This window comes from Anopheles ziemanni, chromosome 2 (assembly GCF_943734765.1).
Source record: "Anopheles ziemanni chromosome 2, idAnoZiCoDA_A2_x.2, whole genome shotgun sequence".
In the NCBI taxonomy this organism is placed as follows: domain Eukaryota; kingdom Metazoa; phylum Arthropoda; class Insecta; order Diptera; family Culicidae; genus Anopheles; species Anopheles ziemanni.
In genome coordinates this window covers 42,671,838-42,689,243 of record NC_080705.1, presented here as the reverse complement: position 1 = coordinate 42,689,243, position 17,406 = coordinate 42,671,838, and the positions used below count along the sequence as shown (strand labels likewise).

The 17,406-nt window shown below is 44.6% G+C and overlaps 1 protein-coding gene across 1 annotated transcript in view; it reads left to right on the top strand.

The window, feature by feature from the left end:
• Positions 1-4,686: 4,686 nt before the first annotated feature.
• Positions 4,687-17,406, top strand: part of LOC131293610 (lipase 3-like) — a 34,859-nt gene continuing 22,139 nt past the window's right edge. Inside the window, exon 1 of the mRNA XM_058321689.1 lies at positions 4,687-4,743. Within this exon, the coding sequence (XP_058177672.1) occupies positions 4,687-4,743 (57 nt within the window). The remainder of the gene's footprint in view (positions 4,744-17,406) is intronic.

The following is a 17,406-nucleotide window of genomic DNA, read 5'->3' as shown; positions in this document are numbered from 1 at the left end:
CCCTCCTGCGTACACCCGCGATCATGATCGAAAATGAATGAAAACGAAAGTTAAAAGACTTCCTCGGCATCGGCTTCCGGGCGAGCTGCTTGGCGTGGTGCTTTTCCTGCCTCGGTCTCGACCCCGTTTCCACCTCCCACCAGGGGTGGGTTCGTTTCGGTCAGTCTGGTGGCGTACTTTTGGGTTGATGTTTGATGTGTTTTTGTTCAATTTCAAATTCACTGCTTCTCGTCCCTTTTCCTTCCTCGTGGGTGGGTGTATGGATAGAGAATGGAGTTTTCCCCTGCACCAAGCCACATTTTTTCTCATGTGATCGATTGTGTGTTTTTTCTTCATTTGGCGCCATATGCACCACCCACCCCCTTGCGAATACACACGCTGGGGACAATGTAATGCGGTGTGGGGAATTTTGTTTGGTTTTTGCTTTCCAATACCAGCACTTGACTGAAGCAAAATGGAAAAACAACAAATCCAAATCCAACGCTTTTCTCCTGCCGAGGACGGCACGGTGTGTTTCATGTATGCATCGGACGCCATTGTGTTGGTGGTTTCGATGTATTTATGCATTTTGCATCATTTGCTTCGGTTGGGCCACAAATGGTGGGCGAGTGGAAAAACGAAAAGATAAAAAGTGCCTCCCGCCTTTGGTGTTTGGAAAAAATTTACCGCATGGAAAATGCACTTAATGCACCTGCCAGAAAGGTGGGGACGATAGTGATCGTGCAAGAGGAAAAACGAAATTTGAATCAAACAAACAAATCTCGTCGGTTGTGTGTGTATTTGGTGGGACGTAAGCATAAAACACCGTGAAAAGACCTATCAGGCAGGTAAAGACGGTGGCGGCAGCCAGCAAAGAAACCGTTCGGCTTCTGTTTGCAAAATCGCCTCCAGTCCAGAACTGTGACAAAACGGTGGTCAAAGAAAGGGCCAACCGCAAACGATGGCATAGAGCTGAATGCAAATGTACTGTTGAGTTAACTCACCGAATTGACAGCGGGCTGGAAAAGGGCAGCAAAAACCGCCCCATCCAAACACGGGACGACCGGGAGCACTTGTATGCCTGCAATTGACAAATGAAAATGACCAGTTTTCCGCTGGAGGCCTCGTGCACCAGCGTGCGGTCAGCATCCACAGCCATCAGAGGGCGGAAAATGCACCGAGGAAACTCGATCCGATCGCAAATGGGATAACATTTGTTGTTCTGGTTCGAGGGCGCTCTGCCGCCCGCTAATGATGCGGTTTAGCCACCGTTTCGCTACCGGATTAGCCACTCGATTTGCAGAAAAGGATTTGCCCGTGAGCGAATTTCACGATGTCGCTGGGTAGGATAAAAAAAAACGAAGCTAATCAAGCTTACGAGCAATGCTACCGGGTTTTGACCGCGATTGGTGCGGTATTCTTTGTACCCAGCGGAAGGTAATTATCGAGCACAATGAACATGTGGTGTGCATAATTGTGGAATTTTATTGTGTCGCCTTTTTTCACGCCAGTTAGTCAGGAAGTAGGCATTTGGCGTGCAATGGAAATGTCTTGATCGTAACAAAAACGTCCTTGATTACGTCCATAGTAGTGATGTGCGCTCTGAGTGAGAATGAATGAGTGATTCGAATCTTAATATTGAATGAACGATTTAAATCCTAACAGATAGTTTTTGTGACTCCCTTTGATTTGAATCCTTAACTGGGATTCGAATCCCAAAAGAATGACCGAGTTGGTAAAAGAGTCGCTAGTCGCCATAGGGATTCGAATCCCAAGTTGTGATTCGAATCCCAAGTTGTGATTCGAATCCCAGTTTGGGATCACTACATGGGCGACTAGCGACTCTTTTACCAACTCGTTCATTCTTTTGGGTTTCGAATCGCATATAGTGATTCCCAAACTGGGATTCGAATCACAACTTGGGATTCGAAACACAACTTGGGATTCGAATCGCAATGGCGACTAGTGACTCTTTTACCCACTCGTTCATTCTTTTGGGATTCAAATCCCAGTTAAGATTTCAAATCACCTCGAAGGTTAATAAATCATTTTTCACGTTTTAAATCACAAAAGAGTGACTTAAAGATTCGAATCATCGTTATGATTATTCACTCTGATTCAAATCTCTAAAAAGAGTTGTTATTCTCATCACTAGTCCATAGTCCGCTTGCTGGCGACAAAAACAATAGGGCTTACAAAGATGTTTACCATTCGGTTAGTTTTTCGGGTGCTTTAGTAAATTGATTAGTTGAACTGCTTGGTGCATTAACATTCTCGCAGCTATTACAATCTTTTAGTTCAAATTCATCCCTCACTAAACCCCTAAACCCAAAATGGCGGCCGGTTGTCGAAATCGCAAAATTGGGGTCGATTAAAACATAACGATCGCGGTGTAAGACAGAGTCCGCCAATTACATCACACAACAAAATACGAATCAAATCGTCTGTAACGACACTGCCCTTATACTGCCACTGCCGCGGTGGCACGAGACCACGAAAATGGGCAAGTGTTTTGTTTTCGATTGGCATTCATCAAGACGTCGGCCACACCGCACCCCAAAGTCACCGCAAGACACGCGTTGTTAACTCTGGCACTGTTTTTGCGCCGAACGACATAACTTTCTCCCGATCTCGGCCAACGGTCCGGGTGTTTCCTTCTCGGTATCGTATCGCGCCTATTGTCGCTTTGCTTTCGTTTATGTCGCCCGCCCGAACCGTATGGGCAATGCTTTCGATTTCATGAACCACCATGAAAACCGGTGAGTTTGTTTGTTTTACTTTTTTCTCCGCCTTTCAATGAAGTTGTGACACGACTCCCCACGCAGGGTGGGTGTGCTGGTGGATTAGTTTTAATGTGGTTTTGCAGCTGGTTGGGCGCATTCGGTCCACCTGTCTTATGTAATGATAACTTTGTGAAATAAGGGACGATGACAATGTAACCGGCGTTCGTTGCAATGGAATCATTAAAAGAAACACGAATTGCATATTCATTTCAAAATACTCACCGCATTTGGATCGATTCGAAACCCTTAAGAGTTTTCTGTTACTGAGGGAATACGTTTTTCTCGTAATGATTACACATCTTCAATATTTCTACACTTGCACAGCTAACCCACAACTTCCGAACACGAGTTCGTTCCGGATGCGGTCAAGTATTACGATGCGACCGCACACATCGGCAATTAGTATAACGATCAATTAGGTGCGTCCCGCCGGGTGTTTACGTGTGAAAAATCCCTCGTTCGCTTCCTCGTTTACGAAATCATATGCAGCCGAAAATAGAAATGTGGAGAGCGTTAGAAGCGGCGGTGGAGTGGATGCCAAAGGAACCCCACAAAAAACGTCCTTCATTAAATGTTGTTCCCTTCGGGTATGAACAGCCATTTTCCAAACCGTGCGAACATAAGTACCATAATTATCGCATAACGCACCTTCCACCCATCTCGAAGGTGGAAAAAGTTTGTCGAAGTTTTTTTTTCGTTAGGTCGATATTTTCTGAAGATGGCGCAGGAGGGTGCTCGAGCGATGCTGACGGTGGAGGATTAAATTGATATTAATTTTCTTCATCCCTAAGTGTGTACCGTAGTGCGCAAAGACAGAGGACGAAGCACCTCTTAAGCAGGGGCTCTTAAAGGTGAAGAAGCTTGATTTGTCCTAATTTAGTCTCTTCATTCGCCGGTGGTTTGTTTTGTTGGTGTGGCTTGTTTTTTCTATGCGTCAAATTTACACTTGTACTCTTGGCAAAATTTGACCACAAATTGGCCATCAGCATATTGTTATTTGCCAAGCTCATCGGGGGGTGATTTTCCACTTCAAATGATTGTAGACAAATGTTTGCCCTCCTACTCCTTGTTGTTACTAACTTAAAGAACAGTGACAGTGAAGCAAAACAGACATAAACAAGTATATGAAAGGAGAAATTTGCTCACAACAACTTGCACGAGAAACAATGGGCTTGCTAAAACTGGTTGCACAAATGTTTGAAAACCTGAAGGCATTCAAACCGGTTGGGAAGGAAATTGACAGTGGAAAAAATTGGCGTACGTGAAATGACAGCAATGGATGAGTCTTATTTGTCATTGAAGCTTTTTCCTCCACTCATGGTCGACAAGCGTGACATTTTTATCAGGTGATGAATGTGGCAATTTCTACATGTGTATTTCAACTCCAACTGGTGGGTGGTTTGTTTGCAAATTTGGGTCGATGAATATTGGTGGTCTAATATTGGTTGAAATCCTCCTTTTACTCTCTCAAGTACGAATAGACTTTTGTTTGAATTTATCGATAATAGGCAACGTTTCCTTTTTTTTTTAATTCTGTTAATGCTTAACGCTAGCAACTTTCAATTTGACTTATTAATCAGGAAGAATAATACAACTGTCCACCACCACCATGCCCATGTGAGTTGTTTCCTCTTCAGTGGTTGATTAACAACAACCTTAACAATATGTCCGAACTACTTCCAGCAAACGGTGCTCTCATTTCATCCCTCTTCCCGTCACCTTGCCCACCGTAGTCGATGGTCAGAGAATCTCGATTTCGGGCGTGACCTTGGCAAATCAACCCACCGGCCACCGCACGCACATAACTCCATCGTGGCGAGAAGGAAGGAGCGGAGTGAAAAGGGTTGTGTTGGGGACCAAAAAATATGCTTTAAAACGGCAACCGCAACCGGTAGAGGTAGCAAAAATGAAAGTTGAAACTACCATGTATAGCGGTCTTGAAGCCAAGTGGTCCAATCCGCGGTATGGCGACCTGCTGCATGTAAGTCTGCACAGAAACTCCGTCCGTTGTTTGCCTTTTGTTGCTCTTTTTTGCCCTGCCTTCCCGAGGCGAAGGCGAGACGGACTACATTCGGAGCGACCTTACAAGCTTATCATCTTATTGGCTGGTCCAGACGGCTTGGGTCGCAAACCACAACCGAGTCCGTCTCGTTCGAACAGCAAGACACATAACCTCACCGGAAGAATCGGTAAAACCTCGCCCCGGGGTAGGGTCCAATTTCAAGCTCCAATTTATCGATTGGCCAGAAGCTCGATCGCATAAATCGCTCAACGCGGCCGTTGCATCCGATCCGATGGTGGCGCGAACTGGCAAAGCTCGTGCGAAGCTTTATGGAAGGTGTCGTTGGGTGAATCTTTGATAAATTCGGTTCCGAATCAAGCCTTTTTTGCGGTTGTTTACGTCTCCAAGGCGCCTTCGAGGGCGCTCCGGGTGCCAACGGATCGCCATCAATTTAGATCCACTTAATCCGCACACCTTTCTAATGTGCTGCTACTTTGAGCATGACATATTGCGAGGATAATCAGCTGAGCAACTCTATTTCTCTCATTGCTTTACCCAACACCCAAATCAAACACATTCGAAAGTTAAGGAAAAGTCCGTTTCGATTGGAATTTGCAGACCTTCAAGTGAAGGTTTTGGGGATGGTACGGTAATTTTTCATATCTATTTTAGTAGATTTAACAACGCACAAGGCAAATAACTGTCACGGGGTCGCGGAAACGAAAGCTTGTTGAACAGAGACTTCAACGACGCAACAAACGGGGAACCCTTGTTAGACGAAGCGAGCTCGACTTTGTGCTTGGAATGTCGTAAAGTGTACTGTCCGGATTGGATTACATGATGTTCACGGTGTAGTGGAGCCGATCATTTATTACCCTGAGTTGTAGCAGGTCCGCTGCTTGTTGAGTGGATTAGGTCAAACGCCATTCCGGTACCACTTTATGGCACGTGTTTGAAACACAGTCTGCTGGTGAACGAAGCGGAAGAAGGTTTGAAGTGTAGTTGTTGTGAGTAAACATACGTTTGAAACATTTTTATAATCCCAGAATGAATCAAAGATAAACATCACTCTTCAAACCAACCAAGTTTGCGAATTGAACAATTTCAAATTTCCATATTAATTTCCCTTTTAAATAAACCAACGAAGACGACTATCATGTTGTGCAAATATCTTCGCACTCCATCACTCACCTTGATCTCATCTCTATCGGTTTCATTTTGCCATCCATCACCTGGCATCATGAGATCATGAGAATTTGGGTTACCTTTCAATTCCTCCCCGGCAGACGGTGAACGGGAGCCGAAAAGAAAAATCCCAGCCTAACGAGTTGTGGGTTAGGAAAATTTTTGCACCATCCCTAACAATTTCCCAATTCTCAGTCTAGGGTTCGTCCGACGGTCTTAAAGCAACCGTTGTGAACCTTGTCATTAGAGGTGGTAATTATTTTGTGACTTGGGCAACGTTCACTGAACCGCCCAGTTCCCAGTGAAAAACTTAAAAGAAAATACAACCGCCAACTAGTCGGTTGGGGGAGGAAATTTTCTCATCAGATAATAGCAAACACGGGGCGATGGCAAAGTAATTGGGATCAATTGGTCCATGATTTATCTGTGTGTGTGTTATGGAAAGAAGAGAATCGGTTGCTCGCCGAGCAAACGGAGACTTAAATTTGGGAAAGTTTATTTTCAATTAAATCCGCACCCGGCTTATTCACAAGCTGGGAATGTTTATTTCTTTATTAGTGGAAGAAAAGCGCTGAAATCAATGCAACGGACTGAACGTACGGCTTCGCATGACACTTTCTATCGGCACTGGAGTTTCTCGGATTAGCATAAAAATACACGCCTGAGATCTCAATCAGAAAACAATTTGACTAGAAAAACGACGAAATTGACTTCATTAAATCATACTTTTCTTTTTGATTAGACAGGATTGTTCAAACATGTCTCTTTCGTTCGTTTGATTTTCCTTGATCTCTCTCGCTTATTATTTTTCGTACAGCGATCAGCTAATGGTAGATCACCGAAACGAGCTCTCTCGACCTGCATCATACCATCTGTTGATGCAACGAGAGAAAAATACGAGGCAACGGGAAGAAAAACAATAACAAACATGCCCAAAAAGGAAACGGAACTACGAAATCTTGACCACTATTATTATTGCTATTATGATAAACTCTTCAGCGACTCTCGTCGAGATCCGGTGGCTATAAATTCGGCACCTAATGGCTTGTTAGACTCCATCCATGCACCACGATTGACCGGGGGCTGGGGAACAAATAAACATTAGCATATTAGCATATTTTATGCTGCCTCTATTGCTCTCCATCGCCGATGCATCAAACGATCGCTTTCGATGCTTGTTTATTCGCTTGGGCTTCGCAGCATCAGCCCAAAGCTTGTTCGGATGTTCCCTTCGCAGCCTCCATCTTCCCTCATCGTCGCTTGTGGATGAGCCTGAGGCTGAAAGCTTTACACACGCGCGCGGCAGAGCAGAAGATTTTCCCTTTCTCTTGCTTCGATCGCGCATTTTCGCGTGCCCTGCCGACGTCGATGCCGGTCGTTCATGAAGTACCGTTTGTTTTTATCTTCCCTCCCTTAGGGTAGGGTTGCTTTTCTTTCTCCTCCTCCATCTCCGCAGAGCAATGCACTTTTTGCTCGCCCTCGTGCTCTTTCCCCTCCGTTCTCCGCGGTTTTGTCGACGTCATCTTCAGTAACACGCGCTCGCTTCTTCCCGCGTTCGCGGCGCTCGCCGCTGGAGATAATGATCCGGTGGCTAGCTGGATGGATAACCGGTTTTTATTTTTATTATTTCCAACCCCGGCCTAGCCGTCGTTCCGTCGCACGTGACGGCTTTCCTTTTCACCGCCGCCCCATTGAAATCTCCCGTTTTCGGTGGGGCGTTTGTTTTCGTTCGGCCAAACCGGGACTCCGAGCGGAGTCCCGGTGCGCTTCTCGGCGTCGTGATCGTCGCGAACCGAACAAGCGAGGCAAGGTCAATGTCGTGATGATCGTCGTGTGGTTCGCATAAAACGAATAACGAGCGTCATCCTCACCGAGTGTGTCGAGTTCGGGAGTGAGCCTTTGGCCTTCCGGAGAGTCAAGTTAAGAAATCGATTTCAAAACGAAACAAAAGCAAAAGTAAATTGAGCTTCTTCAGGGGCGTTTTTCAAGGACGATTAAGAGGCTGCTCGAGAAATGATTGAGAAGAGTTTTTCTTTTCAATTGATAGATTGTAAGTTGGTGTCCCATTTCCCAATAATCTCATGTCAACATGTTTAGATCACAGATAATTTAGAGTTTAGTTTTTGGTGCTGCATTAAAAGATACGAAGTCATGTCTTCCATGTAGATGAGGGTTTTTCTTTACTTTCTACGTAATTTTCTGCATTGTGCAATTTTATAATTTTGTGCAAAATTTATCCTCTTTTGAAAACTTTAATACACCACCACCTTATAATAAAAGTTAATGGAAAACCCTCCCGAAGAAAAATAATTCGACCAAAATCAGGCCAATGTTCCGCGAAAATCGTATCGAATTCGTCTTGCCCATCGATTTCCGCTGCCCGTTTTTGTTCACCAGCAGATGCGCTTCGCAGATCGGAAGAAATGTTTTCACATAACGAAATAATTGTAACCCACCGTGGCGAGCCTTTCCAATTATTATTATGGTGGTCCATGCTGCATTTTCCTCCCCCGGGGTATTGGCGCAACCGTACGGGGAGGGCGTTTGGGTGAGTACGCATCCAAGGCAAGGCGTTGGAGAAATTCGTGCATCACTAATGAGAAAAGAAGATGGCAGAAAAAAGCGAACCGTTCGGAGAAACGAAGAGCCTGCGAATTAGCAAAGCATAAGAGGCATGTTTACCGTGCACTCCTAACGGGCGGGTGATTAGGTTGTTTCATTTTCCCTAAAACCCTCCCACAAGCGCCTTGCGTTGATGTGTTTTGGCGAAAAACCATTTTTCCTCTGATACGTGTCTCTTTTTCACCCCACTCACTCTGTGTAGTCTGCCGGAACCACGGAAGATCTCGTACTGTAAGCGCTTTATTTTATTGTTGCCGACATTCCAACTGGCAGCGAGCGTCTCGTTCCGACAGACCGCTGTCTTCTTTCTCTGTTCTTTTTCCGCTTGCGTTGTGCAATAGCTTCAATACGCGATTTTCCAATTTCCCGCCCGTTTGACGTCCGAGTACTAGCAATCGTTTAACATCCTAATCGGCTGGCTCTTTAAGGAATCAATTTTTATCGAAGCAATTTTTGCTTTAGCGTCGTGTGAGGCAAAGAGTTTTTTCCGGAAAATATATCCATGCCGTTTCCATTACTCAACCATTCGAAATGGTAAGAAAGCAAAATGTTTGGCTGACTGGTGGAAAAAATAAAGTAATCAACAATAAATCTTGCCAAGACCAAGGAAGTGCAGAAATTTAGTTTACAAAACTGAAAACAACCAACGGAACATAAAAGTCATGCAAGAAAATCGGACTGCATCTACTTCTAAGTTAGCAGGATTTCCGCGAACGTTTTCCTAACCGCACTAGGTGGCTCAAAGCAACCGGAAACGTATAACCTGCATTTTTTCGAGCTTTCATAAACCGGGTAGCAAGATTTTGTGCCAACCAGACTGTGGGGAAATACCAGCTGGAAGTGGAAATAGTGTAAGGAAATGTTGGAACACGTTTTTATTGACGCGTCTGGCTGCCCGCCATCCGCACCGAGAAACAATATGTGAAACTATTTCGAGGCTAATGAATACAAACGCGTGCGCATTCGGTTGTTTTGTGTTGCGCTGCGTGGCAGCGTGCCTAAATGGAGAAATGAGCCCTTTCGGAAGAAGTAAACCACTGTGCGCTGGAGGAAAGGGAAAACGCAACAAAATGAAATTGTTTTCGGACGATCAACACGATGCGATCTTTATTAACGGCTCGCGACGAGTGATGGATTTACTGTTTCAGTGTAGGAAAATGTCGGATAAACGAAAAACTCCCTCTGTTGATGCGTACATACTCGGTTTCGAGTCATATAATGGAACACTTGCATTCAAATAATGGAATTTTTCATACATTGCCTGGAGGTATGTAATTATTATCTGGAGCAATGCAAACAGATTTAGAGTTTTATTTATGGTTCTGTGGGACTCTACAAATGTAATGTTACCACAAGTTATAATGTTATATGCTTTCATTGTGTGAGAGTCGGGTCGGGTACACTTTCATACACGGGAAGAAAAAAAGAATTAAACTAAATGTGCATGTAATTTTTGCGTTTGCTGTTACCATTTAGACATGTTTTTATCTACCGAATGATGACTTGTTGAAACATAACATTTGTAAAATTCCACAAAACCCTAAATAAAACTCTAGATCTATTGGCATTGCTCCAGAGAAGAAAAGCTTTCAATGTATGCAACATTCCATTATTTGGTTGCAAACTTCCACAGTTGAGATGCACTGTTCCAGTACCTGGTTAAAACATATCAGCAACTGATTCAAGTGTTCTGTTATATGAATCAAAACCCTGTATCGTCGGACATAATTTTAAACGAGACTATGTGTTGTTTAGTTTGATTAGTTGCTAACAGTTATTTAAAGGTGGTGGTTAGGTGAATATTCGAAAGAACTTCTATAAATTTGTGCAATAATCATTGAAATATAAAATCTACCATCCTCTAGAAAGCGCTAAAGTTGCCACCGATCGTAAACATGAACTGGCTAATAAAAAGCACTTCGGCGACCGGTTTCTGCCGGCTGAGGCGGCCGATGTCACACACAAACGGAAGATCCCCGAGAAGACCCAAAGCCTCAACGAAAACGAAAGTGAACCTGAAAATCAAGTTCAATTAAACGAACAATACGCCCCGGGGAAAAAAGCGAAAACTCATCCCGTCCCATTACAACCGCTTCGCTCGTTCATTCGCGCCGTTGGCTATGGGATTTGTCGTTTTATTTTGCCGAAGAAAACCGTTTCGAAACCGCTCTACCGCGCCCGGAACCGGGAGACAGGTTTCGCCAAAGCGGAGCATTAAATAATAACACAAAAATTAACGCGAGAAGACTTGCGGTAGAGCATAAAACTTTCACACATGACCGTGGCCCATGGTGCTTGTTCCGGGTGTGGGCCGGCTGTTTTGTTTTATTTTTACGAGCCGGACACTGTTGTATTTATTTCGAGAAAACTGGTGTGGTTTAGCGATGGTTAAAAATCACAAACCAGGAGTCAATGTGCCCAACCAAAATAATAGTTCGAGCTTTCGCCGAGTGAGGGAAACCATTTGGTTTTTGAAAGGTCCTGGCGGAAAGTCCCACTGTCACTAAATTGGCCGGAACAAGCTGCCGATTTCTCCCGAACTGTTAGTTGGTTTACTTACCGGAGGCCAATTATTTGGCAGATATTATCGGTACTTATATGTAGTTCCACTTGCGACTCCGGAAGACTTCCCCCGGAGTTGATCCAGATAAAAATACGTAAAATTTTTCCCAAAGCTATTAAATCGATCTGGAGCAGAGATGAGTTGTCAATTTCTGCCATGTGAATCGTGATCGACAGGAAGTAAATTTTGGCATCGTTCACTATCGTGATCGTGAATTAACGATCACCGGTAGCCGGAAGCTCATATCATTCGATCGATCAGAGAGGGTCGCTTTCCCAAACAGTTACCTCAAAACTGTCATCAGGGAAAAGAAAATCTGGGTGTGATCACCACGATATGGGAAAGTAAATCATCCGGCCGTTATGCTGGAATGAGGTTGCGATGTTTACGTCCGAGAAATTAATTGGGGAAATACGTGGATAATCGATTTTCGACGATGACTTGACAGATCCCGTTTCCAATGTGTATTTTTTACGAGTTTATTTAACCCTTCAAGTAATGTTTAAAACATATAAGCGTTTCTAACATGATTGTTAAACTCTCTACACTGTACAACAACGTTTGTTTTGAAGCAAACATTATTCTAATGTCGCTGGCGAACTACAATTATCGATGCCAATAATGTCCACGAATGTGGGCTTCAGTATTCATGGGAAAAACTAGGCGCAGCAGTTTATCCCACATTCTTCCCACCTCGACTGAACAGAGGAGACAACACAACGAACCATCACCCCGAGCGTTCGTTGTTTGCAGCCACTTTGTTCGACAAATAATGCCGGGGCGCATATTCGCCATTAGCATATTTGTCGCATTAGCTCAGGCAGGGCGCAGGAATCGAAAATCGACCATCAGGTGCAGCACCCTCTGCCGTCGAACAGGCATCGGCACTGCTTCGCCCGTGTTCGTAAGTGCTTGTAGTAGTGGTGAAGCGAAAATATGCTGCAACTAAACGTTTGCCAGCTAAGAAAAGTGCTCAAACCCGGCTACGAACGCCGGCGAGCAGAAAATTAGAAATTGAATCTGGTTTCTCGCCGAAGCGACGCTCTGGCCGCTTGCCTCGAGGCTGGCAGACGGTAACGGAGTTTCTTCCATCGTTGGGTTTTGCACGAAGCCGATGACAGGTTGGAAACCTGTCCTGATTGAAGCATAACATCGGTGTTACAGAAAAAGAAAAAGAGAGGAAAATAAAATACCGAGAGCTCGAAGACGTACCGTGTCGCTCCGGTCCTGTTGCGAGAGGCATCTCCGGACCGCACAAGGCTTGCCAAGCTCCGGCGAAGCGACTTCAAACGTTCGTCCAACGCGCAGCCCGAAGCCAGGGCAGCGTAAGATTAATTGAAACGAACGAGCGAAGCATCTTCACGCTGGAAAGGGCTTGTTGTCGATGGTTGCCGTGGATTCGATTGGGCGGAAAGCTTGATCCCTGAGCTGGATGGATGGAGATGCTCAGCCATCGAACGATAGGCTCAATTTTCCCTCGCCACTAACCGGCAAAAATGGGCGTGAAGTCGTTGGAAAACGAGAGTCGGCGAGAGATTGGCACGAATCAAGGCGAGCAAGATGGCATTCCAAATCGGAAACTTATGTTTTATCAACTCCGAACGATAATGACACTCGAGGAAGTAAATCAACATCAAGAAATTGTGAGTTGGTGTTGAAGAAATCATGTAGGAAATTATCTCGCAAAGGTGTTGGTTAGATTTTTATCTACAAAGTAAGAAGCTCCCGTGCGGAAATTCAAGTCAACATTTGTTTTCGTTTTTCTGAATATTGAGGTCACCAGGAAAACAAGATCCCGACGCCACACGCAACCGCCTCTGGCCCAGTGAAAAGTGAATCTGTCGGACTGTTTTGACTCGCCTCGGTTGCGGTTGCAATTTCTAACCTATTTTCCTAATTGCCAGTCCCGCTGCGCACGCATACCAACCACCACGTGGATACGGATCCTTGTTTTTCGCACCATGTGACGTTCGTTAGCTGCCTTAGACCAACCGAACCTCTATAGGAGACGGTTCCGAGATGGGGTCCGAAGAAATGAAATGGAAAACGAACGAATGTTGGGAACGGGCATGCAGGGGACTGTCGTTGCCAGTTTTCCCCCAACAAACATGTGGCAGAAGGGTAAGCTTTGAGACAAGATTTATGTGGTGTGAGCCCGCCTACATTGGAGTTCGTGTGGAGTCGGTTGCTGGGAAAACGGCGTTGCTCCCATTGTGCTTTCGTTTTTCGATGCAAATTTCACAGCTGTTCGGCTTGCGTCTCGAGCGGATAGTTTTCGGTCAACCCGGTTGGGGAGTGTTGAGGAGTTGTTGGAACATCTGCACACCACCGATCAATCCCACGAGATGCAGAAGATGAATCCACCTATCATGGTGGCAGCGATCTGGCAGAGATCGCCGCTTTGGAGCACTTACACGTTCCAGCACTTAGCATCCCCATCCCGGTGAAATAAATCTTCTTCGCTGCTGGAACCGATCCGTCGCGAAGGGAACGAGAGAAGCAGAGAAACCAAAATAGAGAAACAGGTCGTTGGTTTAAAATTAAATATTTCACAACCGTTTTGCGCCGCCTACACCCAGTGAGGTGAACGAAACCCTGATGCCGGCGCAACGAGAGCCACTTGCGGCAGCCACCGTTTCGGCACCGCTTTACTTAACGTTTTTCTTTCCGTGGTGCTATGGCGCTTTTGAGGTTAGGTCCAGCTTTCTTCCCCGCCGCCGCCGCCGCCAGTGAAGTGGCGTTTATTTTTCGCTTAAGATAATTGCCGCACTATCGTTCTCTACCGGTTTTTTCGCCGCATTGCGCCGGTAGCGATAGGGAGCGAGTTCCTTGCCCGCCTTGCAATGCAGTGCAGTAGGTCAGCATGGCCGTTCGTGTGCAGGGTTTAGAGTTTGAGGGGGAGGGAGTCGCAACCGAAAATGGCGCAAAACGATGAGCGTGCTTTGAGGTCGGGAATGTGTGGCGGTGGCGAATGTCTGACCCGGGGCGTGCTTTCGGTTTTGTGGATTTTCGAGACGAACACGCGGCTGACCTCAAGCCGGTTGTTCCGCGACCTGCGCGGCGGAAAAACGGGGCTGAAGGAATCAGCCGGTCGTCGATCCGTGGTACGCCGTTGTTGGTTTTTCGCTGCACTAACGCTAACGAAAGTGCTCTTGTCACGTCGCGAGGTGGAGGTCCAAGATCGGACACGAATTGTTCGAATGGATTGTGCAAGCAAGCGACCAAGGGTTGCCTCCGAAAGGGATTAGAACGGCAGCAAAGGGTAAACTTCGAGCCCTCTGGATGGGCCACTCGAAGTCGCAGTGGCAAGCTGACGAAATTTTAATTAAACCAACAAGCTTTGTTTTGCCGAAGGTAGGCTATTGCGATTGCATTTGGCATTTGTCGAAATATCTATTAAATTATTTTAGAATGCTGAAAAAGTAAAGACATTTTCAAGCTATGTTCTATCGCTGGCTTAAATGAAATTAGTCAACCGAATTAAAAATATTTTGTGTTGATTGATGTTTGTCTTATCGCATTACCACTCTTGACGAACTTTTATTTAAAAAAATGCCAAGTTTTTAAATGCAATAACAGAAAAAACCTGTGCTGTAAGGTTATTGCTAAAAACAAGCAAGAGTTTTGTTATAGGTACACATAAGAGTTTCGTTTTTATTGCCTTTGTTCATCACATAAGTCAAAGGTTGAAACAGATGACTGTTGAAACATGAGTTTTATGTGTGTCATAACATCTTTTATGTACGATTTTTTTTACTTTTTAGTATTCGTTTTAACATGTCCCTGGCGCACAGTTCTGCTTTTGGCTTTGTTAAATATTCAATACCCCTGTTATGTGTGCTTCCATTTCATATTTCCTTTATGATGTAGTGCTGATACAGCAGATCTAAAATATGAAACACAGTCTATCCATAACTTTGGACGTTTTATACGAAAGCCTTCTTTCTCAAACATGTAGGCTTTTGCTTTCCCAAATCAATCTTCTTCGTTTCGTAATAAAATACCGCGCATCACAATTTTCTTACGAAGTACACCCTAGTTCGGTGTTGATATTAATAATACACCAGTGAAACAGCATCAAAAACCATCCGAACGAGACCGTCCAGCGCCTATGGTGGTGGCAAGCGGCTGGCGTGTGGCGAAAATGTGATGAATCTTTGATGGAGGAACATCTTCAACAGGTTTATCAGACGATATCCGTCCAGCCATGAACGGTAGCAGCGGCTCCGAGCGGCGCTGTACGCGGCGAGAAAGATCAGCCCGGAATCCGGTCTTGAAACCGAAAGACCGCTCTGCTCGTGATGGCGTGTAAAATTGCGCACAGCTTCATGGGGTTTTCCTTCGCCTCGTACACCGCGATCGCGATGGTAAAGCACAAGGTAGCGGTTCACGAGCATGATTAATTTGTGCTGCCAGCGTAAGCGGTGGTCTTCTGCTCGCTCGAGGGCTGTTGGCTTCTTGTGTTCGTACTGGAAGCTGCAGCAGTGAAGCGACGGATATTAATAATTCAGTCAATTGACCCAATCGAAGGGGATCTGGGGCTTGATTGGGAGGGGAGGGAGAAACAAATTAAATTATCAAAATCCGCTCGACTGCGACCGACCGGCCAGCGATCGTGCGTTACTAATTGATGACTAATGATTCGTTCCTTATTTTATTCAAAATATTGAGTTGAAATTTGAAGTAACCCCATTCGGTCTGGTTTCGTATCAAACAGATGTATAGGAAAACATGATTTTATAGCTTAACATCATGATAAATTTACATCATTGATAAGCTCAATATTTGAATCGTGAAGAAAATAAAGAAATTAACAACACTCATGATTTTAGATTTTCAATATAAAGTTGATCAAACAGTTCTTTTACCCTGCATATAAGTTTAAACCAATCACATTTCTATGTAGGAGCGCGAGCACGTGCACATGCCTTCGCTAAGGGAGGAAAATTATGCTGGGAAAAATGGCAGTGAAGATCATTCACTCGCCGCATAACGGTTGCATAAACGCACTTGCGATGGATTGCAATTTTCCCTGCACCGGATGCAAACGCGCAGCATCGAGGTGGGCCCGGGGGGAAGGCGATGGAAAACCCCACCGCAGTGACGACATTCGCTGGATGCACTCCACTCGGGGCCAATGGCCTGTCGGGTTCCAACCCGATCGTTTGCCGGGTAATCTCCGGGCGTGATTGGATCGCTGACGATCATTAATTTCAATAAAATGTGCTTCGATCGACTAAATGTGAAGCATCCATGGTCGGAGCTGCGAACTGGCGGACTGGTTTCACTTTCAACGTAGGGGTGGAAAATTGGCCAGGTCGTTGACTGCCCTTTTTGGAGCGTAGCACTGATAATGATGATGATGATGGTGATGATGCTGATCATGGGATGGCCTTGCGTCAGGTGCAACAAACGTAAATGCAATTGCAATACCGAGGGGTGTAATTTTCGTGAAACGTGAGATTCTCCCGTTATCACAATCAGGATGTACTCAAGGGTTAAGAGAACACTTGTTTCAGAAACAACTACTTAAAGACACAAAAGTTTATAACAAATTATTTTTTTCTTTCTTTTCTTTCAGGTGTGTACACGTAATTGGGCTGCTTATTAGTGCTCGAACTATATCAACTTGATTAAATGAAAGTTGAAAATGATAAGTAAATAAAATACACATTTATCTATCTTTCATAATTGCACATGTTTATAAAATGTTATCTCTACCAAATATATTGATTTTTGGATACGGTAATGTTTATCCCGCAACAAGTTTTCCCTGTAAATCGAACACATTATTAACCAAGACATAACTCTCCCACTTGCGGAGATGGATGCCACTTTTCTCCGTGGAAATGTATTTCGTAAGAAAATGTAAATCAAGCACGGTTCGTTTCTTTATTTTTGTTTTCCTCACCGTCGCAACTGTGCATCATGCATTTCCCCAGCACAAGAAACTGGTCGATAATCGGAAATTGCTTATTACGCAATGGTTCAAAAATTTGGGAAAAACATAAGAAAAGTCAACATAAATAAAGAAACCAAAAATAAAATAAATAACATTCCATGTGAATCATTTAGGAAAAGTCTAAACTCAATCAATAAATGATGCATAGTAAAACACAAGAATAAACCTATAGAGCGTTGAGTAAACCTGAAATGAAACAGCTCAACCTCGATCAAATATCACGTTTTCGCCACATTCCACAGCGGAACGGTATCCGATGCACTTCGCGCCAGTTTCGACTGCATCGGTCGCTTTGGCAAAAGGCTCCGAC